The sequence below is a fragment of the Megalobrama amblycephala genome, linkage group LG15 (assembly GCF_018812025.1).
Source record: "Megalobrama amblycephala isolate DHTTF-2021 linkage group LG15, ASM1881202v1, whole genome shotgun sequence".
In the NCBI taxonomy this organism is placed as follows: Eukaryota; Metazoa; Chordata; class Actinopteri; order Cypriniformes; family Xenocyprididae; genus Megalobrama; species Megalobrama amblycephala.
This window is the reverse complement of record NC_063058.1, coordinates 2,958,529-2,986,511: the sequence shown is the minus strand read 5'-3', so window position 1 is coordinate 2,986,511 and position 27,983 is coordinate 2,958,529. Positions and strand designations below refer to the sequence as shown.

General features: G+C 37.5%; 1 protein-coding gene across 3 annotated transcripts in view; it reads right to left on the bottom strand.

Moving 5' to 3' along the window:
- wwox (WW domain containing oxidoreductase) overlaps positions 1-27,983 on the bottom strand; it is a 286,614-nt gene that overhangs the window by 251,296 nt on the left and 7,335 nt on the right. For all 3 annotated transcript variants that reach the window (XM_048159579.1, XM_048159581.1, XM_048159578.1), the window contains exon 5: positions 16,344-16,450. In XM_048159579.1, the coding sequence (XP_048015536.1) occupies positions 16,344-16,450 (107 nt within the window). The remainder of the gene's footprint in view (positions 1-16,343; positions 16,451-27,983) is intronic.

Genomic DNA, 27,983 nt, shown 5'->3' with positions numbered 1-27,983 from the left:
AATGCTTTAAAATGAGTCATTTTCAGCGTGCAGGACTCCAGCAGAGAATAAACACAAACTATCCATCACAGGCCATGAAAAAATTAATGAGAGCCGAGCAGACGCACGTCCATTGGCCGCGTAGCTCTTCAGAACCGGAGCCAAGGGGTGAGGACAAATTAGCCTGCTTTATATCAGGGGCAAGGCGCGTGGTTTGGCTGGTTAGAGGCAAGGTTTCCCACCAGGTATACATCTTTGTAGAGTAGAGGAGCATCCATTTACAAGTGTCAAGACTTGTAATGATAGGTTAGAAACGTGTTTTACAAGGAACAACTATACTATTGTGAAATCTTATTCATGTCTGAAAGAGAAACGATCATTCCAACAAAAATTCAACATAATATGGAACATATTCCTCATGCATTTACACTGAGATTTCTTGTAAAATTGGCTGGACCGGTAGGCTTTTATAAGAGTACTCCCCTCTCATGGCTCTGTGTATGGCCATGTAATACAGACAAACCGCAGTAGACTTGGTCTCAGTCCACAGAGCGTAGCAGAGCCTGGCAGCGCTGTAATTTCCCCCCACTAAAAGCTCAACTGCCACCAGGGGACTTGTACAGAACATTACAGGTTAAGCCCTCATTTTGTCTCCAGGTTGCAAGAAGAAAAAAAGGGATCAGAGGAAGGAAGAAAAGAAACAAACTTTCCTTTTGCCCTGACCTGTAGCCGGCCACATACCCATGGTGCACTGGATGGCCCAGAGGTGTCAAGAGTGTTTGGGTGTGTTTTCCTCCAAACGAAAGTGGTTATTGTGTCCAAGGTCTGCAGGGGATGAAAGGCTAATATTGTTTTATGTGAGAGTGAGTGGAAAAGGAAAGCCAGATAGTAGGAGTTTAGGCCCCAGAGCTGAACGATATCAAAGACTATCAGAGAACTGTGGCAGTTTGTAACTGTAGTGGGAAAACGAAGAGTAATACCATGTGTTGTGGCAAAACCATGGTATTTGAAACAAGCACCACAGTACTACCTTCTGTACGGATGACTACCATGGGACCTAGAGCTTTTAGTTGTGCTGCTCTAAGACTTTGGAACACTTTACCCTCAAGACATACGTACTAGTTCTAGTCTTTTCATTTTTAAATCACGTCTTAGAAGCAGTCTTTTTAGAATATCTTATTCTGTTTGATGTGTTTAATTGTACTTGCATAAAAATATATGTTGTGTTTTATTGAACTTGAATAATAAATAAATGTATTATTAAGTTGGCTTGAAAAAGCCAACATATTGTTATGCTATTTTCTTCTGAGACTAAAATTTCTGACTGCTACTCCTCCTAGAGCTTTAACTCAACAAACTCCAAACTCAGGTCAGACCTTCAGACTGTTCTGACTCGAGTTGCTATATCTTTTCTAACTGATCCGACTTACGGTTTTCCTAAGATTGACTATTAAAGCTCGGAAAAATCCCATTGACTTTCATTGACGTGTTCAAATGAGCAAGACTTTCAAATTCCAACTGTCAAAATTCTATTTCTAATCAATTAGACATTGAAACTATCTGTCTATCAGTCTATCTATCTAAACTAAATCTATCTATCTATCTATCTATCTATCTATCTATCTATCTATCTATCTATCTATCTATCTATCTATCTATCTATCTATCTATCATATATAGAATATCCTAGCAACCTCATAGCAATACCCTAGCAACCCAAAGCATAGAGGGATATCTTCAAATCTGTGTATCATAGAGGCATGGGAGTTGGTTTATATCATTCATACTGGCAAGAAGCCTTTGAAGTATCATCATTGGTAGCTGCCAAGCCACTCCCTAGCAACCAAATAGAGTACACTAGCAACCGTTTTGCAAGATCTATATCTCTGCATCAGAACATCGTAGAGACATGGCGGTTGGCTCTTTTGACTCATGCTAGCAATCTGAACTTCCAACACGCTACACATGCTAGCAGTGAATAGCTACATGCTAATAGTGATTAGCTAAGTGCTAAATTGGGCTAAGAACATGATAATAACTCTATAAAAACTCCATAGTAACCACTGTGACAACAGCAACATCATAGCAACCACCCAGGTTACCATAGCAACCGCCTAACAACCACCCAGCCTAGCAACTGCCTACCACCTTAGCAACCACCCAGGTCCATAGCAACTGTACCCTAGCAACCACTCCGTACCCTAGCAACACCCTAACAACCACCCCGAGTACCCTAGCAACCATATAGCAACACCTAGCAACCACCCTGAGTACCCTGACTCTATCTATCCATCTATCCATCCATCCATCCATCCATCCATCCATCCATCTATCTATCTATCTATCTATCTATCTATCTATCTATCAATCAAACTAAAACTTAAACTTTCAAACTGAAAACTTTTAAAACTACTTCAAACTTTCTGGACCAGCTTTTTCAAGCCAACTTAATGTTTGTCTTGACGAACTTTTTAATCTAGTTATTTCTTTACTTTGGTATTCTTTGAACAACTTTGTATCTTTTTCCAATTATCATCTGATACCAACAATGGATCATAGGACCACCAACTGTACTTTTATAAAGGGGATTTCAATCCAATGTTGAATACTTCTACTTAAACTTAGTTTATTTCAGTCAGGCACATTTCTAAGTTTGAATCTGTCATCTAAAATATAAACCTATAAACCTAACAGCATTGACATAAAGCTAATGAAATTCCAGTTTTTAATGAAGTTGTGAATGTACAATTTATGTGCAGTGGTTTATAGGTTTATTGAATTAATATTCAATATAGGAAGTGGTAGGAGAAAAAAAATATTTTCGACTTAACACCAGCTTTCTCAGAGGACAACAGACATATATGTAGATATTTATTTTTTTTTTTTTAAATGTGGCTCACTGATGAATATTATGTCTCATAAAAATATACAATGGTACACAATATTGTTATAATCATCAAAAAAAAAAAAAAAAAAAAATAAATGATACCAAAACCCTGAATTATTCAAATTTAATATCAGTAATAATAATAAAAAATACAACTGTGCTTGTTTTAGAGAAAACCCCATTAGCAGTTTCTCTAATTCTGTTCTTTCCATCAAACAGAGAGCCTAGCACTTCTTAAATTAATCCTCCTCCTAATCTGGCTGATTCATGAGTCTGTGAAAATACAAGTTGCTTTAAATCTAGTTCTAGCCCTGCTACACGCCATTGTAATGATGGCTGGATTATCTTGTAAGATGGGTGATGTATTGAGCTTTTTACTCATTCCTTTGGCCCTATGTTTACAATCTGCTAAATATGTATGCGAGTCGCTTGGGCAAATGAAGCCGTAAAGCTCAGTCCCAGAGTATATTACAAACACAAGCGTTCATGCTGTTGGATGATTGCTCTGCCAGAGACCGAGGCCTTACATTTTCACCAGAGTTTTTTCTATCAATCTGTTGTGCTGCAAATCACTATTCTGAACTACCAAGCATCCGTTAATAAAATAACTCATTAATATGGTTATTATTAATATATCCTCACTAATAATGCCTTTTTTATTTTATTTTTTACCTTTTTTGGCTCTGATGCTAGTATTTGGAAATTAAAAATTCTAGACTAAAAATTATATGGATATAAAATAAAATAATAATTTACTCAACCATGGCTAAAAGGCTACTGTTTTAAAACTGGTGGCAGTCTGATCAAACTAACAGTGATGTTTCATGGTTGAACAGCAGCTTTAAGAGAAATGTATTGAGACATTGAATCAGTCTTGATTCAGTGCTCTTGATCTATTCTACGTTGTATTTCTAATTAAATAAAGAGGACACATCATTTAATTGAGTAATATGAACTTTTCATCGCAATTATTTGCCTAACTCTTTTAATTAATCCCATTGGCACCTAACAGATGAAGGGTTTAGCAGCAAGTTAATAAAGCAAGGTGAAAAGCAGTGAACTCTTTAACCTTCAACCACTGCCAGTCATTAGAAGAGGACGACTGCACTGCACTGAGACAGACTTACTCTACACACTGCAGCTCAATCTGTCCACTGGCACAGGAAGAGTCTGCAAACAGTTTGTGACCAGATAATAGAAATAGTTTTTCATCAAATGTGGTACATATTAAGTAAGGATGAGAGAATAAAAATCAAAATAGAAATAATATTAAAATTCCAATAGATCAGTCAAAAGTTTGGAATAACTAAGATTTTTTGCTTGTTTATTTTTGAAAGACATTTCTACTGATCACAATGCTGAATTTATTTCAAAATACAGTTAAAACAGTAAATTGTGAAATTATTACAATAAAAAAAAAAAAAATTGTTCCACTTTATTTCAGTGGTCCACTTTAGACATTCTACTAACTATAAGTAACTTTGCAACTACATGTCAACTAACTTAACCACTGAAATAAAGTGGAACCAAAATAGCTGTTTTCTATGTGAATATATTTGAAAATGTAATTTATTCCTGTGATCAAAGCTTAATTTTCAGCATCATTACTCCAGTCTTCAGTGTCACATGATCCTTCAGAAATCATCTTAATATGATGATTTGCTGCTCAGTCATTATCAGTTATTATTTGTGCTCCATTTTTAATAATGGTTCTTATCAATGTTGAAAACAGTTTCTTGCTGCACTTTTTTCATGATTATTTGATGAATAGAAAGTTCAAAAGTATACAGTTATTTGAAATAGAATATTTTGGAATATTACAAATGTCTTTTCTGTCACTTTTGATGAATTGAATGCATGCTTGTTGAATGAAAGCGTATATATATATATATATATATATATATATATATATATATATATATATATATATATATATATATATATATATATATATATATATACACACACATGTCTATGTACATTTAAATGAAATTTATGGCGGTTTCCAAAGAAATCTGAAGCTGTTTTCAACATTGATAATAATCAGAAATGTTTCTTGAGCATCAAATCATCATATTAGAATGATTTCTGAAGGATCATGTGACACTGAAGACTGAAGTAATGATGCTGAAAATTTAGCTTTGATCACAGAAATAAATTACATTTTACAATGTATTAGATATACATTGAAAACAGAAAACAGCTATTTTAATTTGTAATAATATTTCATAATATTACTGTTTTTACTATATTTTCGATCAAATAAATGCAGCCTTGGTGATCATAAAAGTTTTCTTTTATAAAACATTAAAAATAATTCCAAACTTCTGATTGCCAGTATATACTACATCTCATGTATTCTCCAAAAAATGCGAGCACTCGCGCACAACAGGTTCAAGGAGCCCTTCTCAAAAGAGCAGTGTGCCCTTATGGCCCCAGGGTGTCCGGCAATACTCTTGGTCAGCATTCCAGACATGTCACTTCCTTTTTAAATCCACCAGCCTTCAGCCATGATCAAGGCCACCATCCTGAACCCCGCACATCAACATGACATAGGACGTTCACATACACACGCTCCCAGGCTCTTCCTCCAAACAAACCCAGCTCCAAATTTTACACGCTCTGCGTCTAGAGCAGGTTAGGGGAAAGGAGAAAAAAAAAAAAAAGGCTTAGAAAAACATTAGTGTGTGATCCTGTTTTGGTTATCCTCCTCTTGCTGAGGATTAGCTGTTGTTGTTTTGCACGTTCCACTTAAGCGAGGTGCACGAATTTGACCTCAATTATATTCTGTTCAATATCTGAGTTAGACCGCTGAGATCAGGAGCCTCACATTACATCATCAAAAGGTTAAACGAAAGACTAAAAAAGACTAAACTACATGATCTCGCAAATAACTTGGATACACAAAGCAGTGGCAAAGTAAACATAATTAGCCTCAGTCTTTGTGCAGCTAATTCTGCTGATATAAATACACTTTTTTGTTGGTCCATCTGTTTACCCCATGTTGTTTTCGGTGTTAAATACTTCAAAGCCATGATACTTACTTTACCCAAAAACCAGACTAAACACCGACTTATTTTTTTTTCAAACAATGTTTTTATTCCATGCACTTCAAATAAACTACAAAGCAATTAGATGCAAACAGGTCTGCAAAGAGATATATTGTCTATGGCAGTGTTTGAAAAGCTTTGTAGTTTCCAGAGCTTCCTATAGTTTTACTTAAACTACAGTCAAGCAACACTTTTGAAAATCTAATTAGCTACACTACAATTGCATTGAAGCTTTTTAAAAAGATATCCGATATTTTTTAACCCCCCAAAAAGAGCAGTAAAATAACTGAAACTGAAGTCGCAACAGATGTTTCTTTCTGCACTGTGATGTACATTATCGAAAAAGAAAAAACTTTTTGGGCGGAGCTTAGTTCTATCAATTGATTTTGATTGGATGATTGGAGAAGTTCAGCATATGTCACCATGAAGTCTATCATTTCACCAGAAGTTATGACATTTTGATTAAAAAGTGAAAACCAAATGAAACATGCATGGATAGTTTGTTCACAATAAAATCAATGCTAATAGAAAAAAGAAAGGTTCAATTTTCATTTCATGCCGACTTTAAAAAGGGGATGTTTAGACCGATACCAATCTGCGCAACAAAAACTTCATTGACTGTACTTTATTCATTTTTGATCATAGCTGGTCATTTCTGGCAACATGAGTTCAGCAAAGTGATCTGCCACCTGACACAGTTAATTATTTACTGCAGCCAAATAGGACTGCCTACTATATTCGTCAATCTCCAGCAATTTAATTGCAGTTTACAAGTTAAATAGAAAAAAGCTTAAAAGCATAGTTAAAGAGGCCATATTATGCCCTTTTACAAAGTCTTGATGTTGTTGTTTTTGGGCTCTACTAGAACAGGTTTTCATGCTTGAATGTTCATTATTTTCCTCATATTCTCCATTTTTGCAGCTCCTCTCTTCCCAGTCTGTCAGTAACGCTCTGTTTAGTTCCTGTCTCTATGAAGCTCCTCCTTCTGAAAAGCACAACATGCTCTGATTGGTTGGCTAGAGCAGTGTGTTGTGATTGGTCAAGCACTTTGAGCATGTTTGGGAAATGTCCCGCCCCTTACGATAATCGCCAGTTTCAACACACTACTAAATAACTGAACCAGGCCCCGCCCCTTTATTCTGCATATGAATTATTTAAATGAAGAATATTGTGTTTGTTTCCAGAAAAAAACTAAAGACTACAATGGAGGCGTTTCAGGGAGTTCAGAAACAGTGACACTGTTATAGAGAATAACTCTCGCTGGAGGGACTTTGTGCTTTGCGGAGCTTTTTCATGCCCAACACAACAAAAAAGCTGGACATGGAAAAAAGCATAATAGGTCTACACATTTAATTTTACACTAAATACAACAAATAATACTAATAATATCTTAATTTATAAATCTAAAAAATCATATTGATTAACAGAAAATACTAAACAAAATATTTTTATGATATTTCATTTTTTTTTTTTTAATGGCTTCATTTATAAACCGATTTGCTAAAGCAAATGCTAAAAATTAGGGAAAACATTTTAAAATATAGTCAAGTTAGTAAAATAGTTATTTTACTTAGTTATCCCCCAACTCTGTGGTTTATTCAGTACTAGTGCTAAATAAAGTGCCCAACATGACAGGAGTGGACTGCATTTACTGAACAACGCCTGAAGACCGTGAAGTCTAAACATGGTCAGTTATCTAATTACGAGGACCTGTCTATCCACCACAATGTTAATATGCTTTTTAGGCATTACAAGGTTGAGCTTTCCTCCCATCAACCCTCAGTGGAGAGGAGGGCCTGCCCTAATTGGTTCCAGAGCTCACCCTAACAACACAACGCATCTTCAACCCACACGCAGCGTGTTAATTTTCATCTTGATTGTAAATACTGTTTCACGGAAACAATGAACACATGCTAACACGAAGCTAGGTCGGCAATTAACATGATTACAAACTACCTCATTACCATTTTGACACAAGGAGAAAAAAAGTGTCTAATGCTCTTAAATGGGAAAAAGTGTTTAAGTTATTCTGCTGGACATTAGACAGGCCTTGATCTGAAAACAATCCCTCCCGGGGCTCTATTAAACATCCCTCCCAGGGTCATGAATCAAAGATCAGCAGAATTTTATAGACAATCAAGAAAATTAAGCATGGACACAACTCATAGGCACAACATTGTCAGGTACTCTACTATATGTTATCACAACTCTTATCATTAGCCATCGATACGTTTGATTTAAAGCAAAATCACTAGGTTTTAAAGGGTTAGTTCACCAAAAAATGAAAAAAGTCATAATTGACTCACCCTATGTCATTCCAAAACTGTAAGACCTTCATTCATCTTCGAAAAACAAATGAAGATATTTTAATGATTCAAAGGATATTTGAATCTATGTCCCTCTATTGACAGTACACACAACAACCACTTTGTCGCTTCAAAAAGTTTATCAAGTGATTGTAAAACTAATCCATATGATAATAGCAGTTTAGACCAAATTTTCTGAAAAGACATGATCGCTTTATATGATGAACAGATTCAATTGAGGCTTTTATTCACATTTAAACATTGATTAGTGAACAAAAACAGAAGCTCAACCATACCTGCTTGATGCGCGAGAACAAACCTCTTCCGGAAGCTCAAACGTGCTGCGTAACACGAGAATGAACCTCATTGGTTCTTGCTGAAGCTCAAATGTTCTGCGTAACACGAGAATGAACCTCATTGGTTCTTGCTGAAGCTCAAATGTTCTGCGTAACACGAGAATGAACCTCATTGGTTCTTGCTGAAGCTCAAATGTTCTGCGTAACATGAGAATGAACCTCATTGGTTCTTACAGAAGCTCAAACGTGCTGCGTAACACGAGAATGAACCTCATTGGTTCTTGCTGAAGCTCAAACGTGCTGCGTAACATGAGAATGAACCTCATTGGTTCTTGCGGAAGCTCAAACGTGCTGCGTAACATGAGAATGAACCTCATTGGTTCTTGCTGAAGCTCAAACGCACTGCGTAACATGAGAATGAACCTCATTGGTTCTTATAGAAGCTCAAACGTGCTGCGTAACATGAGAATGAACCTCATTGGTTCTTGCTGAAGCTCAAACGCACTGCGTAACATGAGAATGAACCTCATTGGTTCTTATAGAAGCTCAAACGTGCTGCGTAACATGAGAATGAACCTCATTGGTTCTTGAGGAAACTCAAACGTGCTGCGTAACATGAGAATGAACCTCATTGGTTCTTACAGAAGCTCAAACGTGCTGCGTAACACACGAGAATGAACCTCATTGGTTCTTGCTGAAGCTCAAACGCGCTGCGTAACATGAGAATGAACCTCATTGGTTCTTGCTGAAGCTCAAACGCGCTGCGTAACATGAGAATGAACCTCATTGGCTCAAACGCGCTGCGTAACATGAGAATGAACCTCATTGGTTCTTACCGAATCTCAAACGTGCTGCGTAACATGAGAATGAACCTCATTGGTTCTTACAGAAGCTCAAACGCGCTGCGTAACATGAGAATGAACCTCATTGGTTCTTGCTGAAGCTCAAACGCGCTGCGTAACATGAGAATGAACCTCATTGGTTCTTATAGAAGCTCAAACGTGCTGCGTAACACGAGAATGAACCTCATTGGTTCTTGAGGAAACTCAAACGCGCTGCGTAACACGAGAATGAACCTCATTGGTTCTTGAGGAAACTCAAACGCGCTGCGTAACATGAGAATGAACCTCATTGGTTCTTACAGAAGCTCAAACGTGCTGCGTAACACACGAGAATGAACCTCATTGGTTCTTGCTGAAGCTCAAACGCGCTGCGTAACATGAGAATGAACCTCATTGGTTCTTGAGGAAACTCAAACGTGCTGCGTAACACGAGAATGAACCTCATTGGTTCTTGCTGAAAGCTCAACACGCGCTGCGTAACACGAGAATGAACCTCATTGGTTCTTGCTGAAGCTCAAACGCGCTGCGTAACACGAGAATGAACCTCATTGGTTCTTGCTGAAGCTCAAACGCGCTGCGTAACATGAGAATGAACCTCATTGGTTCTTGAGAATCAAACGTGCTGCGTAACCGAGAATGAACCTCATTGGTTCTTGCTGAAGCTCAAACGCGCTGCGTAACACGAGAATGAACCTCATTGGTTCTTGCTGAAGCTCAAACGCGCTGCGTAACACGAGAATGAACCTCATTGGTTCTTGCTGAAGCTCAAACGCGCTGCGTAACACGAGAATGAACCTCATTGGTTCTTGCTGAAGCTCAAACGCGCTGCGTAACACGAGAATGAACCTCATTGGTTCTTGCTGAAGCTCAAACGCGCTGCGTAACACGAGAATGAACCTCATTGGTTCTTGCTGAAGCTCAAACGCGCTGCGTAACACGAGAATGAACCTCATTGGTTCTTGCTGAAGCTCAAACGCGCTGCGTAACACGAGAATGAACCTCATTGGTTCTTGCTGAAGCTCAAACGCGCTGCGTAACATGAGAATGAACCTCATTGGTTCTTGAGGAAACTCAAACGTGCTGCGTAACATGAGAATGAACCTCATTGGTTCTTGCTGAAGCTCAAACGCGCTGCGTAACACAAGAATAAACCTCATTGGTTCTTGAGGAAACTCAAACGTGCTGCGTAACATGAGAATGAACCTCATTGGTTCTTACAGAAGCTCAAACGCGCTGCGTAACATGAGAATGAACCTCATTGGTTCTTGAGGAAACTCAAACGTTCTGCGTAACATGAGAATGAACCTCATTGGTTCTTACAGAAGCTCAAACGCGCTGCGTAACATGAGAATGAACCTCATTGGTTCTTGCTGAAGCTCAAACGCGCTGCGTAACACGAGAATGAACCTCATTGGTTCTTGCTGAAGCTCAAACGTGCTGCGTAACATGAGAATGAACCTCATTGGTTCTTGCTGAAGCTCAAACGTGCTGCGTAACATGAGAATGAACCTCATTGGTTCTTGCTGAAGCTCAAACGTGCTGCGTAACACGAGAATGAAAGATGAAAACGATAAACTATTTCAAAAAGTTTTTTTGATATTTTGTGCATACGATTTCCATGTAAGTCTACCGTTTTTTTTTTTTTTTTTTTTAAACAAGAATCACTAATTGATTGTCTAAATCTAAATTTAGTTTTTACATATTTTACATACTAAAATTCACTTCAGAAGATACAGCCTGATCAATTAACAAAAAGCACAAACTAAGTTAACAGGATTGTACGACCCAGCAGGGCTGTTTTCATTTGCTCTAGTGCACATCTGCTGTTTAATTCTGTTCTGTCTTTACTGTGGCCCCATCGCACACAATAAAAACTCCACCCGCTCAACCCCATAAACACCACCAATGTGCTTCTTATTGTAAAACACACTCATAAAATAAATATTCACCCTTCCTTAAATGTCCATAGTTGTAAGAGTCTGAACTCACACTGGCTGATGAACAAACATGAGCTTATTATTTTAGAGAGATTTAGATCTAAAAGTTGAGTTAGTTGCCTTCTGGCAAATTTGTCTTTATCAACAGCGGACCACAATCAGAGGTGAAGAGCACGAGCTAGTGACCCTGAAAACGGTGGCCCTGCGCTTCCCCCTGACCTCGCAAACTCGCTTTGACCTTCAAGTGATGCTTGGACGACCCTCAACACCTCTGTCCACAGATAAGCCCGGAGGATCTGGGAACCGGAGATGGATGGGTTCCCGGCCGAGGGGTTAAAGCAAACGAGCAAGCGTGTGCGAGGAGCAGAATGCTGATTCAGCGTGACTCTGCGCTTTTCCAGACGTTTGCTGGTCTGATTACTGAAAATGGAAAGATGAAAGCATTTACGGTGTGATTAGTAAGCTTGTTCACACAAACGGAGAGATCTGCAGAGCAACCCGACCCCCTCTATAAATAAACCATTGTTTCTCTCAGGACAATCAGCAATGTTTTGGCGCAGGAAATGACATCAGCAGACAGAGCTGCATATCACAAGGGGACGATGCCACAACACTTGCAGAAACATTAATTATAAAAAGCAAAAATCAAGGACTACCTAATTGCATTGAATAAGAAGTAGGATAAGATTGTATCATATATAATTAATAAATTATAAACAAAATAAACATATTAATATATTTATATACAGTATTATATTTAATGCTTGGATGTCTATTAACTTATTTACTTATTTAAATGATGGACTGAGTTACAGCAAGAGGGGGGGAAAAAAAGGTGAAATTCACTCTTAATTGGTACCCAAATCTTGATCCTTTAGTGCTGTAGCATTTTTGACCCGTGCCTCAAGAATCACTTATGGACTTCATGACAGCCTAATTGTGCTGCATGTGATGTATGGCAGGATTTGACTCTGGATTTTCAACGGTAATTTTCTTCACTAAAGCGTCCCTCGCAGCTCTAGAAGCCTGTACGGCGTTCCAAGTGACCTGGGAAGTAGATGCCATGACCCTTCATTCTGTAGATCCCAAAACATACATCTTTATCAAAATAACCTCGCCGTAAGAGCGTGGGAAGACACGGCGTGTACATTCATCATTTTAACGATTAATTTCCTTGTCCTGTCCTTCCCCGGATCTATTAATATCATTCCTGAGGTGTAAGTATGCATTTCCCGTCGATGAGATTTATTCCGATATCATGCCTTTCATTACTCATCCCGCAGCACCTGCGATTTAGGAGTCAAATCAAATTCAATATTTTTTAATCAGAATATGAAAATCTTAACTTGATCAAGCCATCTTCTGGTATTACTTTCCTCATTTCTCACAAGGAAAGTCGTGAGGGCTCGTATTTGGAGAATTAAATTCAAATGTTTTGCAATAATTGTTTGAGAATGAAAAATTAAAACTCCCAGCAAGGTGTCGGTAAACATTAATCAGATCGTCTGGCTTTTTTTGCCAGGTAATTTGCCTTAATATTTAAATGTTAATAACTCTGATTATTAAAGGATTCTGACGATTTGTCCGCTGGCGGATTGTGGAGTGCTTGTAAAATGCCTCAGAGCGGAGCTGCTACATTTATTAAAACACGTCGTGATTTGAAGCTGTCGGGCCTGAGGAATTATCTGCCGTCGAGAGGGGGCTTTGTTCAATTAGATATCGCCACTGCTTTAAAACACTTTAGATTCCCCTGTAATCCATTGGCATCCTGTAATTAATCAACTAATTCCAAGTCTCAGGATGGCTGTAATTACGGCACCTCGTAATAGCTTATTCTTTCTGCTCCAGCACCTACATTTCATTTGTTTATTTTCTCACACTCATAAATCTGGGGGAGTGTCAAGAGCGCCACAATATTAGTGCAATAATCAAAGTTAATTATCAGGCGGCCCTCGCGCCCCCCCGCCCGCTAATAATGGAGACTATCAGAGAGATCGGTCTCGGCTCGGGCTGCGAGCACAGAGCCACGGGCAAAATCCCTGCCACGCCACGTCAAGACGAGATGAATATTAATTAAGAATTAGATGGTAAAAGAGAGAAATTAAAAGAGGGAGAGTTGAAAGCTAGAAGATCTTTATGGGAGGTTTGAGATTTTAAGTTTTAGAAGTCTTCTATAAGAACAGCATTTTTTTAAACCTAAATTAAAGATGTTCAACAGTAGTTTTAGATATAAAGCCCAAAGTATACTTGGGCACGCATACAACTGATTTTTCTAACCACGCAGGTCACAAATGTGCATTGTTTTTTTTTATATTTTTGCACTAATTAGTTTGTCCACAAGGTGGCAACAGTACCTCTGGGTGGTTGATTTACAAGGTACTCGAAGAAAAAAGTAAACAAAACAGATGGTGCATCCAAAATCACATATTGTCCAAGTAGGTACTACATTTTAAATTGAATTTACATCGCAACTATTAAAAAAAAGTAAGTTCTGTATAATATGAACATGGGTAACATTCGTACAATTACTTTGGCCTTAAAAGAGCAGACAATTATGGCCAGAAACACAAGTACAAAAACAAGTAGTATTTTACACAAGAACAAAAACACAGACATAAAAGCTTGGCAGGCCCAATCCCGTTGAACATAACGTGTTCTTACAGCAATGCTAACAAGAGGCCCTATTTTAACGATCTAAGCATATGGTCTACAGCGCATGGCGCAAGTGCACGTATGGCATGTCCGAATCCACTTTTGATAGTTTAACGACAGGAAAAATGGTCGGCGCTCCAGGCACATGGTCTAAAAGGGTTGTACCTAGTCTCTTAATGAGTAATGGGAGTGTTTTGGGCGTAACGTGCAATAAACCAATCAGAGTCTTATCTCCCATTCCCTTTAAAAGGCCAGTTGCGCTCACGCCATGGTGATTTGCTATTTACATTGCATCCCTGTGTGTGTAATAAGCAGAATGTACACACATTAGTCAATGGCACAGTTGTTTCAGCTCCTCAAAACAGCAACACGCCAACAACGCGCCTGAACACACCTCGTTTTCAGACCAGTACACCCATGGGCGAATAGATGGGTACGAGTGCATTTACTATTTAAACAAAGTGGCACTGGACATGAAAATGATAACTGCGTCAGGCTGAAACTAGCAAAAAACACTTCCATCGCATTGCGCCGAGTATATGATAGGGCCCAAGGTGTTACTAACTTAAAGGGGTACTTCACCCCTGGAAAGATGAATGTGTATTTAAAATTGGTCATTTATGTAGTAGAAATGTGAAATTATTTTTGAATTTGGAGCTTTCTAGACTGAGAAAAGGCAGAAAATGTATTTTTGACTAATGTGGATGAAAGACAACAACTCCCAGAATGCACTTGTTTTGCTGCCCTTGCGAGGCCACGCCCAAACCACGCCTATCGGTTACAGGCGGCATTACCAGGAAAATTCAAACAACTAGGCTTGCTTTGTTACATATTAATTCTATAAATTGTGAGTTAGTTCATACATTTACAGCGAAATGGTGCTAAATTGCGTTGTACCTGGATGTACACCCAAAACCAGGAAAGGACAAGTAAGTTTCCATCATTTTCTGATTAAGTTAAAGATTTGGAGCGATGTAAACAGTGGCTACGGGCCATCAAACACCCGAAGTTTGGAGATGACACCGTTATAGAAAACCTAAAAAACCGCAGAATATGTAGTCTCCATTTCAAGCACGAGGACTACGAACCAAATATCCTTGCAATGAAGAGAACCATTCTGAAGGACACCGCGATCGATATTCACTTTCCCAGAGGACGAACAGCCTGGGCATCTGGTACTAAGCGTATTCGCCTAGAGGTAAGACTCGCTGATACTAGACTGATAACACAGTAGCCTATATGTAGTGTTGTAGGTAGCAGTAAAACTGCAAACTTAGCAAAGTAACGTTAGATAGACAATTACATATAAGTTGACTGTTATCAAAGTAAAGCCACTGTTCTGTAAAACTGAGTTAGTCTATTTATCTATTTATGCTAACGTTACCACAAAAGCCTGTTGCTGTATTGGTTGAGATGACTGCAGAGACCGATAAATTTGCGAGATAAACCACTGATGTAGTGCAGACTATAACAAAATAATGTTAATTATTGTAAGCTTAAAAATATAATTGACACCCAAAATCTTTGATCTATGTCCGTGAGTAGCCTCAAAAGCGCATATGTATGGGCGTGGTGAAAAAATGCGGAACTACCTGCTATTACTGGCTGTAGTTTTAAGCCTCTGGCCAAAAAAGCCTCCAATGACGCAAAATGACGATCTTTGCGTCATCGGAGGCTTTTTTACAGAATAAAAATGCATAAATCTCTCATCTCGGGCTGATATGAAGGGGCAAAGCACGGTAATTCGAAAATACTAGTGGAATTCTACTAATACAAAGCTTAATGCTAAATCCTGAAGTATCCCTTTAAGCCAAGCAAGATTTAATGCAAACTGTTGCTCCACCATGACAGTAGTTGGCGCTAATGTCTGCTATAGTATGCGCTGCAATTTGAAAACTATGACTAAAACAAAACAAAAATACTGTAAAAATTAGCACTGCACTCTACTAAAAACCACATAAAACAGTTCAGTCAAATTGAATTGGACTATTTTACTTAATGTTTGCAGTATCACAGTGTTAATGTAGCAACATGCTAATATCAAAATCTATTGGAAAAATATAGTCAAGCCTTCAGTGCACTATTCACAAGTGGCACTATTTGTTTGACATGCAAAGAGTTGAAGAACAATTCAGATCATATGTGGTTACATTTCAGTTAGGATGCTGCTTTAGAAGGCAGCTGACTATGTAGGAAGTAGACAGCGAGGCAATTCACTAGGTTCTGAAACAGCGCTAATGACTCAAAGCTCCACCTAATTGTGTGACTCATGAGAAGGCAGAGATGCCAGCTACACAAAGCGTGATTTATGAAATGTAAAGGTCACACGGGATGACGTCGTACTGCAGTAGTCAGAGTGTGTGTGTGTGTGTGTGTGTGTGTGATTTTACTCACCCATTCTTCTGTGATCAGACTCGCTGCTTTACTGGCACGACTTTGGTTTCGGCACGCTAAGATCACATGGGCGCCATGAAGAGCGAAAGATCGGGCGGTCTCAAAACCTGCAGATAGGGCATGGGTGGGTGGAAAAGGGATTGTGGGAGAAGAGAAATGACATGATTGAGATAAGTGACTGATAACTTGCTGTTATTTGCGGCAGCTGAACCCGAGCAGAGGGTGGACGGGAATCCCATATCTTGGATTCATTCTCCATCAGAGAGCCAAAGGCTCTTTTTAAAGATACTCAGTCAAGACCCTTTTTAAGTGATGAAAATGATTAAGTCAAAGCAGAGAAACTCCAATAGCTTTAGTAATGATAATAAAATGAAACCGGACCCAGGACAAGACCTTGAGGCACCTCAATGACAGGAAACAAATGTCTATCGTAAGCACATTTACACTGCAAAATTATGTATTTTTCCAGTATCTAAAATCTTTACATTCCTTGAAAAGCTAAATTGTGTAACATAATGACTTATTATCAGACAATATATCTTGAATTATTTTTAGTTTTCTTGGCGAATTGCTATCATTCTTTTGTTCTAAGCATAAGCCTCACCCAATTTTTCTATTCACATTTTAAACAAAAAAAAAAATAAGGGTAAGAAAAGTAACCAAAAGATACACATCTCTGAAATTAAGTTGTACTGTCTTGTGCAATTTTGGTTCTCAAGTATATTAATAAATCTTGTTGCTTGTAATTTTAAAACCTTTTTAAAAAAAAAAAAATGATTAAGACTAAATGACTAAAGGGAGACAGAAAATCCATAACGTGTCATTTGTCAGGACCAACTTCTTTGCAAAAACCCATGATCCTAAAGCACTTCAAAGCTAGAGTGATAAGACGCTCCATCATAGAGCGTCAGAGATACTTTGGCCTCATTTAGAAATTACACTGATGGTTGCCTCGTATCAGTTTCTCAAATTAATTTTCAAAAATCGCCACTCTAAATGGGTCAGTCAAACCCAAAAGGTAGAAACAATGATCTAAATATACGCCGTATGGAAAGGCAGAAACACAAAACATTTGCTTCACCGAAAAAGGTTATATTTAGGGGGGACTTGGGGTATTGTTTTGGCTGGTTTTGCTGACCTGCCGTTTTGCATTGTGCCTTTGATTACACCAAGTGTGTTTAAAGTTTCTCTTAAGCTGGCATCAGCACTTTATTACCCAGAGTGGGCACCAGTCATAAAGGTACATGTGTCTCAGAATAGATACTGCGAGAAAAAGCCTCAAGTTCATAACAATGGCTCAGGTTTGCAAGTCCGACATTAATAATCAAGTTAAAAAAATCAGAAGGAATTTCAGGTGTGTTTTGCTATCGTATGAAGGACACAAAGGTCAAACCTCTAAATCTGCAATGTCCCACAACACCAGGGTGAAGGAAACTGCTGTCCTGTCGCCAGAGATCTGTGACTTTTTTAAATCCATAATTCTTAGACGCATGTTTATCTTTCTGTTGGCCACATTTGCTCATTAAATCCCAAGTTTAATTACAGCAAATTGGCTGAAAACACTAACAGATACGCTCTCTCTTTGTGAACTACTACTTCGTAATCTCCTATTACTGTAAAACAGACACAAAGACAGAAATAAATTGGCCTTTGTGCTTTTCCCTTGACACTCGGCGGCTCAAACGTTGGTCTAAGTGTGGTAGCAGCCAGCAGGTGGACTAAATGTGCTGCGTCGCCGCATGGCTGTTCCCCCGTGCAGCGGCGGTTTACTGGCTGGCCTGACTGTGAAATAACCCTTGGCCATTCTGCTTGTAAAACATATTACACTGTCATGGCTCAGAAAAGACCTGACAGGCCAACACGGCTCAAACAGAGAGGCATGACTCCATCGCTCTGTGAACCCACTCCAATGCTGGGAATTATGGGTATCAGTGGATATGAAAGTTGACAGCTGTCACTGATTGTGAGTGACATTTGCATGCATGTCAGAGTTTTTTCACTTCACTTTCCCCACTGAAGTTCACTCACGATGGGAGGCCTGCCCTATTCTTACCAAAGGACTGATCCAGCGATCAATTCGAATGATTTTTTTTTTTTTTTTATAGACAGGAAGGGAAGGGTGAACCTCACAAAACCTGCATATTTTCGGCTTATATTTCACCCTGAAATCAAAAGAAACACGAGAAACAATATTCATTTTAAGCCAGCCATATAGTCATTTTTAAACAATAGTCGAGTTAAATAAAACTGCCCATCATATTGAGCAAACATTTAACCCAACCAATGGGTTAAAACAACCCAATAGCTGGGTTTGTCCATTTTCAACCCAACTCGGGTTGTTTTTAACCCAGCATTTATTAAAGACTAAGCAACTCACAATAACTGAAAGAAAATGTAACTCTAGTAATATTAATACAGAAAAGTATACATTACTGTAATGACAATAACAATAATTTTCTTTGAAAAAGATTTTTACAAATAATTAAAAGTTGAAAAATATGGAAGCTTTAAAAGTAATTTGGGGGTGGAAATGTGCTCAAATATTGCATTGCAAAAAATCTTAATGGTACTAAAAATAGGCTTTATTTTTATCATGGAAAACATAATTTTACCAAAAATATGTAATATTTTTTTTCTGTTTTTGAAGCGGAATGTGACCTGGAATGAGAACGGGATCAGAAATGCACTTCATACGAGTTTCCCAACACACATACATATGCAAAAACCCTTGATTGATAGTCTGGCCTTCCTCTTCTATGCAAACGAACTGAGTTTGACAGTGTGCCGGAGTGTTTCCGAGCCACAGACAGTCGGGACGATAGCGTGGATTAAAATGAACTTTAATTAGATTATGTTTTAATCTGATTTTCATTAAAAGGTAACTAGGAGGCCTAATTGTGAGGAGAGCGCTAAGGAGTATTACCCATTAAAACTCAAAATTGGAGTAGGATAAGAACTCCTCCCTGACAAACCAAGCATGGAATTCAATTTTATGACACCTTATTAGGAGTAATGGAGAACGCCGTGTGTATCTGCACAAGGGGCTTCCTTCCCGAGAAAGACACCAAAATACAAACAAGAAACACTTTCCCTGCCAGTAAACCAACAAACAAAATACAGATTTACTAGCAAATCCATAACATGACAATTAAGCGCTGTGCTTTCATCGTCTTATTAATGAAAAAAGTGTGGCATTAGTGTTGATCAAAAGAGCAGCTCGCAGTCACCTTGTAAAAATCGTGGCGGTTGTTCAGCTTGAAGTGTGAATTAATCAACGCTGTTGTTTTTTGTAATGGAGAACAAATTAGAACATGTTTAACGACAACAGCGACCCGCCATGTATTATTTATGGAAAATAAGAGGGGCTTGACATTAATTTGGACGTAATGACTCCGCTTGTTCATCAAAGAGAGGTGGAAAGAGACCCGCACGCTAAATTAGCATGACATTTAATTGAAAAAAGAAGACGATCAAACTCATCTCTTAAACACAAAGTTAGTTGTATGACCACTGTAATGCTGTTTGCTTAGGCAAGCATGCTATTGTTCAAACTGAGGGTCAGCGATTTGGAGAATCCCTCCTAACCTTAAGTGTTACACTTCGGCGTACATCGCATTGTGTGGATGATGTGAAGACGGGATGTTCCACAGATGACCTCCGGGTCACTTGATGGTTTTATTGTTTTGCTAAGTTCTTCTCCAGGTCACATCCTGGTCCCTCATGGACATGTGTGTGTCAGAGCGAATGATGAGGAATTAAGCCAAGATCAACATAAGGAGCGGACAGATTAACACTCTAATTCGCCCACATGATTCTCGTTGATTTTATCTGTCATCACTCTGAAATCTGCCCTATATTGTTGTGATAGGCCTTTTTCTGCTTTATTAGACAGATTTAAAGTGTAGAATTGATGTAGCACTGATATGGCAAAAAATAAAATAATTTTTTTCAGAACGATTGACCGATTCACAATTTCGATTTTTTTTATTTTTTATGTTTAACTAGTCAACTTAGAAACATAACTACAATATGTAAATACAATAAGTAACATTCTCTTTATCAACCATCTGGTAAAAAAAAAAAAAAAAAAAATCTATTCCAAGTGCACCACACCTGAAGTGATCAACATGGTGTAAATGTAAAACAAATGACTTATTTGTTAAATATCTTTGCAGAATATATGCATGAAATATGAAGGCAAATGCTGTACAAACTTATCTTAAAGGTGCCCTAGATTCAAAAATTGAATTTACCTCGGCATAGTTGAATAACAAGAGTTCTGCACATTGAAATGACATACAGTGAGTCTCAAACTCCATTGTTTCCTCCTTCTTATATAAATCTCATTTGTTTAAAAGACCTCCGAAGAACAGGCGAATCTCAACATAACACCGACTGTTACGTAACAGTCAGGATCATTAATATGTACGCCCCAATATTTGCATATGCCAGCCCACGTTTCCAACATTATAAAAGGCATTGGACAAGGGCAGCCAGTATTAACGTCTGGATGTGCACAACCAAATCATCAGACTAGGTAAGTAAGCAAGGACAATAGCGAAAAATGGCAGATGGAGCAATAATAACTGACATGATCCATGATAACATGATATTTTTAGTGATATTTGTAAATTGTCTTTCTAAATGTTTCGTTAGCATGTTGCTAATGTACTTTTAAATGTGGTTAAAGTTACCATCGTTTATTACTGTATTCACGGAGACAAGAGAGCCGTCACTATTTTCATTATTAAACACTTGCAGTCTGTATAATTCATAAACACAACTTCATTCTTTATAAATCTCTCCAACAGTGTAGCATTAGCCATTAGCCATGGAGCATAGCCTCAAACTCATTCAGAATCAATGTGAACATCAAAATAAACACTGTACTTACGCGATTAGACATGCTCCATGACGAACACTTTGTAAAGATCCATTTTGAGGGTTATATTAGCTGTTTGAACTTTTTTTATGTTGTTTAAGGCAAGTGCGAGCTCTTGGGGCGTGGAGCACGAGATTTAAAGGGCCACACACCCTGAATCGACTCATTTCTAATTATGCCCCAAAATATTACATCTAAATATATTACATCTTTTAAAAAAAAGTTCTAGGGCACCTTTAAACATATCCTATAGGTAAGAAAAATGCTAAATATATCTTAGCCAAAAAGTAATATCAATCACTGTAACGACCATGATTTTAATGGTAAAAGACTGTAAAAATGCTACAGTGAAAAACAGTTAATCGGTTTACGGAAAGTTTCCGTACTACAGTATATACAGCAAATAACTGTAATAGATCTAATGATACATTTAATGTAATTTTACGGTAAAATACTGTTAAATTGACAGTTTTTGGAAGTGAAAAATAACAAGTCATTGTATAATTTACAGTGAAAAAACATAAATTGACATTCCCACAATTCCCTGCGTGACACTTCACATTTGATGTATTTTTGTTGAAATAACTCTGTTTCTTCTTAGTTTTTCTTAGATTTTTTTTGTAACCAGTTATGTATATTAGGGTTTAATGTTGCATCTAATGTTGTTAAATTAATGATTATTGCATTTTTAAAATGTCATGTGTGTTACCATGATGGTATTTAGTGTTTGTGAATGACACTGTGTGCACCTTCTATATATTAGTAATGTCCTTCTCAGCTTGTGGAAAAGCTGCTTGTGATGAACTTTGATTCATCATGTGACTCTCATCAATCACTGTGATTGATGGTTGTCAGTGTATTACAAAGGTACAAAACAGATATTAGTACTTCAATAGGTTGGTAAATTAAAATATCAGCTAATGAAATATGTTTTTTTTACCATAAATTTAACAGATTTTTTTTTTTTTTACTTTGCTACCGTATTTTTTTACGTAACGTTCTGGCAACCACAGCTGCCGTTTTTTTACCGTAAATTTTATGGGGATTTTTTTTACAGTGATAAATAACACCAGACTATTATTGACAGCAAATGATTTGTAAAAACAGAAAATAACAGCAGCTTTCAGCCTGTCACCATCATGCAAACATGAAATATCAAACATACAGTAGTTCTTTACAGGTTTTTAAATTCCATTGCGCTATTTTTACTACTGTTTTGCAGCATCTCACCCATGAAACAGCATTCTAAAAACGCGGCAGTCATGTTAAAAAAAAAGTTCAACTTCCATTTAATAACTTCACCTTTTTTCCTATGCATTTCACTGCCCGCATCTCCTTTTTTTTCTCAACGCAATAATGCATTTCTGAGTGAACATCCGCTTAAGGCTAGCGAAGTGTTCTATGTTCATAGAGCGTCACACGAGAGCGGTTCATCAGGCGCGGATCATTTTCTTTTTTAATGGTTATCATTGCTGTATTTTCAACATGCATAATTTTAAAGTTTGCTAACATATTTATTCAAAAACGTGATTTCTTGATTTAAAAATAATAAAATAGAGGCAAAACAATAAATTCAAATTAATTGGAAAAATCTGAAAAATCACCCATCCCTATTTTGGAGAGAGAAAAAAAAAAAAGGAAGAGAGTGAGATTGTGAAATGCCGCAGGCCAGAATCGAACCTGAAACCTCCACATGAGCACCACAGCTCAACATTTCAGAAGCACATGCGCCAACCACTGCACCATGATTCCGCCCTGTACTACACTCATGAAAGAGAACAACAAGAGACACGGTCTGGAGTGCTTACACTGCACAGTGGTGCTAAAGTAGGCAGCCCAAGTTCGAACCCAACTCCTGTTATTTCCTGATACCATTTCTTAAAGACTGTAAACAATATGGCGCTGACTTCTGGCTCGACAAATCTGTGTGTTTGGGGTGGGGCTAGGGATGATACTGACATTATATCTCGATATTTTCAGATATATATTTACCCCCTTAAAGTCATTTCCCGTGGGTTTTTACCTTTCTAATGGCATTTGTATTTAACTTTATTAGATGTATGCATCATCTCTTATGTTACTACATTTAATCAAATTCGGTAACACTTTGGTATGGGGAAAACATAATTATTAACTATGACTTTTGCCTCAAACTCTTAATTTACTGCTTATTAATTGTTAGTAAGGTAGTTGTAGCGTTAAAGTTTAGGTAGGATTCAGGGATGTAGAATAAGGTCATGCAGAATAAGGCATTCATAAGTGCTTTAGAAGTACTAATAATCAGCCAATATGCAAGCTAATAAGCAACTAGTTAAAACTAAGAATTGTTCCCCATACTAAAGTGTCACCATTAATTCAATAGAACAAGACACTGTTACCAGTCAAATAAGGTCAGTTACAGTATCAACGAAATGCATCTTTACACAATACCTGCATCTACAGTGGCATTTACATGTTTTCATGACTGTTTAATGCAGCTTGAATGCATTTACAATTACATGAAATGACCTAAAACAATCAAGTCACTGTCTTAATCAGTTGAGTTAATTCAAACGCCTGATTCAGTCAGTCACTGAATCATTCATTAAACTGATTCATTCAAAAAGCAGTTTCATTCAGTAACAAAGCACCGCTATGTGTTGCTCAGAGACACAAACCAATTCTGCTGTGACTGAACAAAATAAAACAAAAACAGACAATACTGTGTCTAAAATGTAACTCAAAATGTTAACTTTTTTTTATAAAATCAATGACATCCTTAATTGTGCTGATATTCAGGAAAACAGCACTCTTGCTCATGTCATATTGCTTAAAAATATATCATTTGATAAAAATCAAAACTCATCAGGGAAAACTGGTTGTGTATATCTTGAATTTCTGAGGCATTTTAATGGCATAGAAATCATACAGTGAAAGCCTACACTCTCAAATAATAATCAATAATCATTAAAAACTAAATACGATAATATTGTAGACGATACATATCGCACACCCCTAGGTGGGGCTACAAGTTTATCTGACCAATGGCAGATCTAATGACCATATACGGTCATGAAGCATCAAAAGGGGTGGGACCGGAGAGCAGCAGGTGAGGTGAAATCTAATATATATATATATATATATATATATATATATATATATATATATATATATATATATATATTTGGGGTTAAAATTGGGAGTGTGGTGCTTCCGTCAGTCTGCAGGGAGCCTTAATTTTCACCATTAATAACCCCCATCTTCATTTGGGATTGGGGGAGATGTTGTCAAGGCCCAAAGTGAAATGTATGGTTTGTAATTACAGGAGTGTGAGGAGCAGAGTTCCACCTGACCAGCCCCACGCCGCTGCTTTTGCCCCCAGCTGCCCTCTGCCGCCCTTGCCTCACGTACTCCGTCTTTGACCCCCAAGTGGCCTCGGCTAAATCCCAACGTCATTTTTCATTGTGCCGCAGGTTTGCAACGGTCACGCCGTCCCCACGGCAACCCCTCGCGCCAGCCTCCGGGCTCGGCCCCTGAAGTCGTGAATCCGACCGGGAGCACCGTTAATTCCATCACTGACATTGTTAAAGAGAGGGAGCAAAGAGTCGTCATGCAACTTTAATATCTCTGCTCTTGGAACAATAGTAAAAGCAAACCGATCCATAAACCACTTGAGTTCACATTCAAGCGCTCCGAACCGTTTTAAAAAGCCTCCCTCCTTTAAAAGCCAGTAAAAGGCCTTAAACATATATATGCATTCTGGCCGCTCACCCGGGTGGTATTGAGGGCGTAATCATTATCGAACCTTTTATCCCCAGTTGTAATTTTCTTGCATGTTACATCAGTTTTTTCCGTGCTTTGTGAATTTCATCCAAGGTTAATAATGCTCAATAATTTGACTAACCAACCATACCTGGTGTTCATTACAGAGCCGATAAACAGATTCATCAAAAACGGACATGAAACACACATTAAAAGCCTCAGATTCTATTTCCTCTGACACTCAATATCAATAACAGGCTCTGCAGGCGCACAGAAGATTAAAGAGCCCACTGAAATATAAGAGAAAAATAGGGGTTTTTGTACTTGTGGATAGTTCTTGTCCTAGCTCCTGTCCTGAATATTATGCGGTAACTGCTTTATAAAAAGGTATGAGAGACTGATAAACATTCTGAATACAGTATCTCGACTATATTATTATTATTATTATTATCATCATCAATGTTGACTTTATCCTGCTTAATAATTTTGTAGAAACCATGATGCACTACCATTCAACGTTTGGGGTCAGTAAGATTAAAAATAATCTTTCTATTTATCAGAATCCAAAAAAAAAGTGTTTCCACAAAAACTGTGGAATATGAACAGTTTTCAACATTGATAATAATCAGAAATGTTTCTTGAGCAGCAAAACATCATATTAGATTGATTTCTGAAGAATTATGTGACACTGAAGCCTGGAGTAATGGCTTTTTAAAATTATTTACTGTATTTTAATTAAATAAACGCAGCCTTTGTGAGCAGAAGATATTTCTTTCAAAAACACACATATAAGTGAAAATATATTTAACAAACAAAATTAATAACTTTGATATGGTTGAACGAAAGCGAAACAACCCCTTATATCATCTTTGGTTGATTCGTAAGTGCTGGACATCCTGACACAATCGCAGCCAATCAGAATATATTAATTGTTTCATGTTTCAGTTACGCTGAGATTTTTGACCAATGGTATTTGGCAGTGGGCGGGGCTACCCAGCTTTATTTTAATCACTAAAATACTCAAGTATGTAAGTCAGATTTACTGCGCGTGTTTAATATAGAGGTCTGAATCGATTTAGTGGATCAATCTACTGGTTCACCAGAAAACATCTACTTTACGCTTTATCTAGAGAAAGAAGAACCCTAGAATGACTTCACGTTCTTCCTTTAGCTGAGAGAAAGACAACGAGAGAGGATCAGAGACACGACCCTGGTGAGAGGGCACAGAAACACAGTCATACAGCCATCAAGATTCAATTAAACTGGAAATACATAGCGGCCATGGCATTTATCAAGGCACATAAAACTGAAGATTTCCCGTCAGTACGGCTTGTTATTCATCCCCTGTGCAACCTCATGCTCTCCATTTCCTGTTCTGACACTGAGCCTTCTGCAAAACAAAACAAGGATACGAGTGTGAGAGCGAGCTCTCGGAGAGGCACAAAATGTGTCGAGGTTCAGACCCGAGGTTTTTCTACCCCCATAACTTTACTACATTATATAATGCTGCAAATTGCATTAGTTAGAAATGTCACGAGAAGAGTATTGTTTCTAGGCTAATACATACTATTACAGTGTTTGTTTTGAATTAGCTTTTACTTATATATTTTCAGTTTCCTTTTAATATATATATATATATATATATATATATATATATATATATATATATATATATATATATATAGCCTTATTTTTTTCAGTATAGTTTTTAATAGTTTTCATTTTAGTTAACAATAACACCGGGTACAACAGGGTTGAATGAACGAATGATGAAATCAAAAAGAAATGGTTTTGTATTTATAAAGCACATAAACACAAACAGGCAGGGTTTTGAATGTTTGTTTTTATCTTTTAGGTCTAAAGGCGAAACGGTGACTAACAGAAACAAAACTGCAGAAATAATGATGTTTTCAAAACAGGTTTTCCTGAACACTCCCCCATCTGCCATTGGCCAGCCAAACAGATAATCCCGCCCCCAAACTCACTCTATTGGTTGAGCCAGAGTTGCCGTGTCGGGCTGGTCAGAATGTTCAAACAAACAAAGCAATGTTCTGAAAGCACATCAAAAGCACTGTTTACACTTTTCAGGGTAATAACGTGTTTAGGATAAAAGTATATATATATATATATATATATATATATATATATATATATATATATATATATATATTAAAATAAAAAAACTACAATAGATGTTTAAATGTTTTGTTTTTCAAGCTTGTGTTGCCTCTAGTGAAAAATAGTAGCATCAGTGACTGCACTGGTTTACCTGCCTCATCCATTAGAACTGATGCACTGAAAATAGGAAGAGAATAAATATAGAAGCCCATAAATGTACACATGCATCCACGTCTGCAGCGCTGTGACTCAGAAAGACAAACAGAGGCACGTTAGAGCGCCGTGACGCCACAGAGCATCCATCAGCATCAGAGAGCGGCAGCATCCAGCGATACACCTGCTCAACCAAAATAACCCCGCTCACCTCACAACACACCATACCTGCCCAGCAGATACAGCTCCACGGATCCATATCAAAGATTTATGATTTATTTATGACTGCCTGGAAGAATAAAACGGTTCTTATATGGAGAAAAATAACATAACTTGGGAAAATCTGGGAGGTCTAAGATGCTTAGGCAGGGAAACTTGCAAGGACGTTATGCTTATTTCTCTGCAGTAAAAATAAATAAACAAAAAAAAAAGATATAAAAAGTGTGATGCATTGGCAGAAAGAAATGTTGTTACATGCAAGACAAAAACAAATCAAGAAAAACAAATTCATGTTACACCCATTTTTTTTTTCTCAAAAATGTCAAATAATTAATAGGAAAGTGGAGAAAAAATGTATTAAAACAGACAATTCATCCGATAAAGTCACCAATGCATTTTTTTAGGGGAGAAAAATTAAATTAAAATTCAAGAAATACATTCACACACTTTTAAATAAAATAAAAATATTATAACAAAAGTGGAGAAAAAAAAAACGGTAAACATTTTAATATCTCTGATTTTTGTTT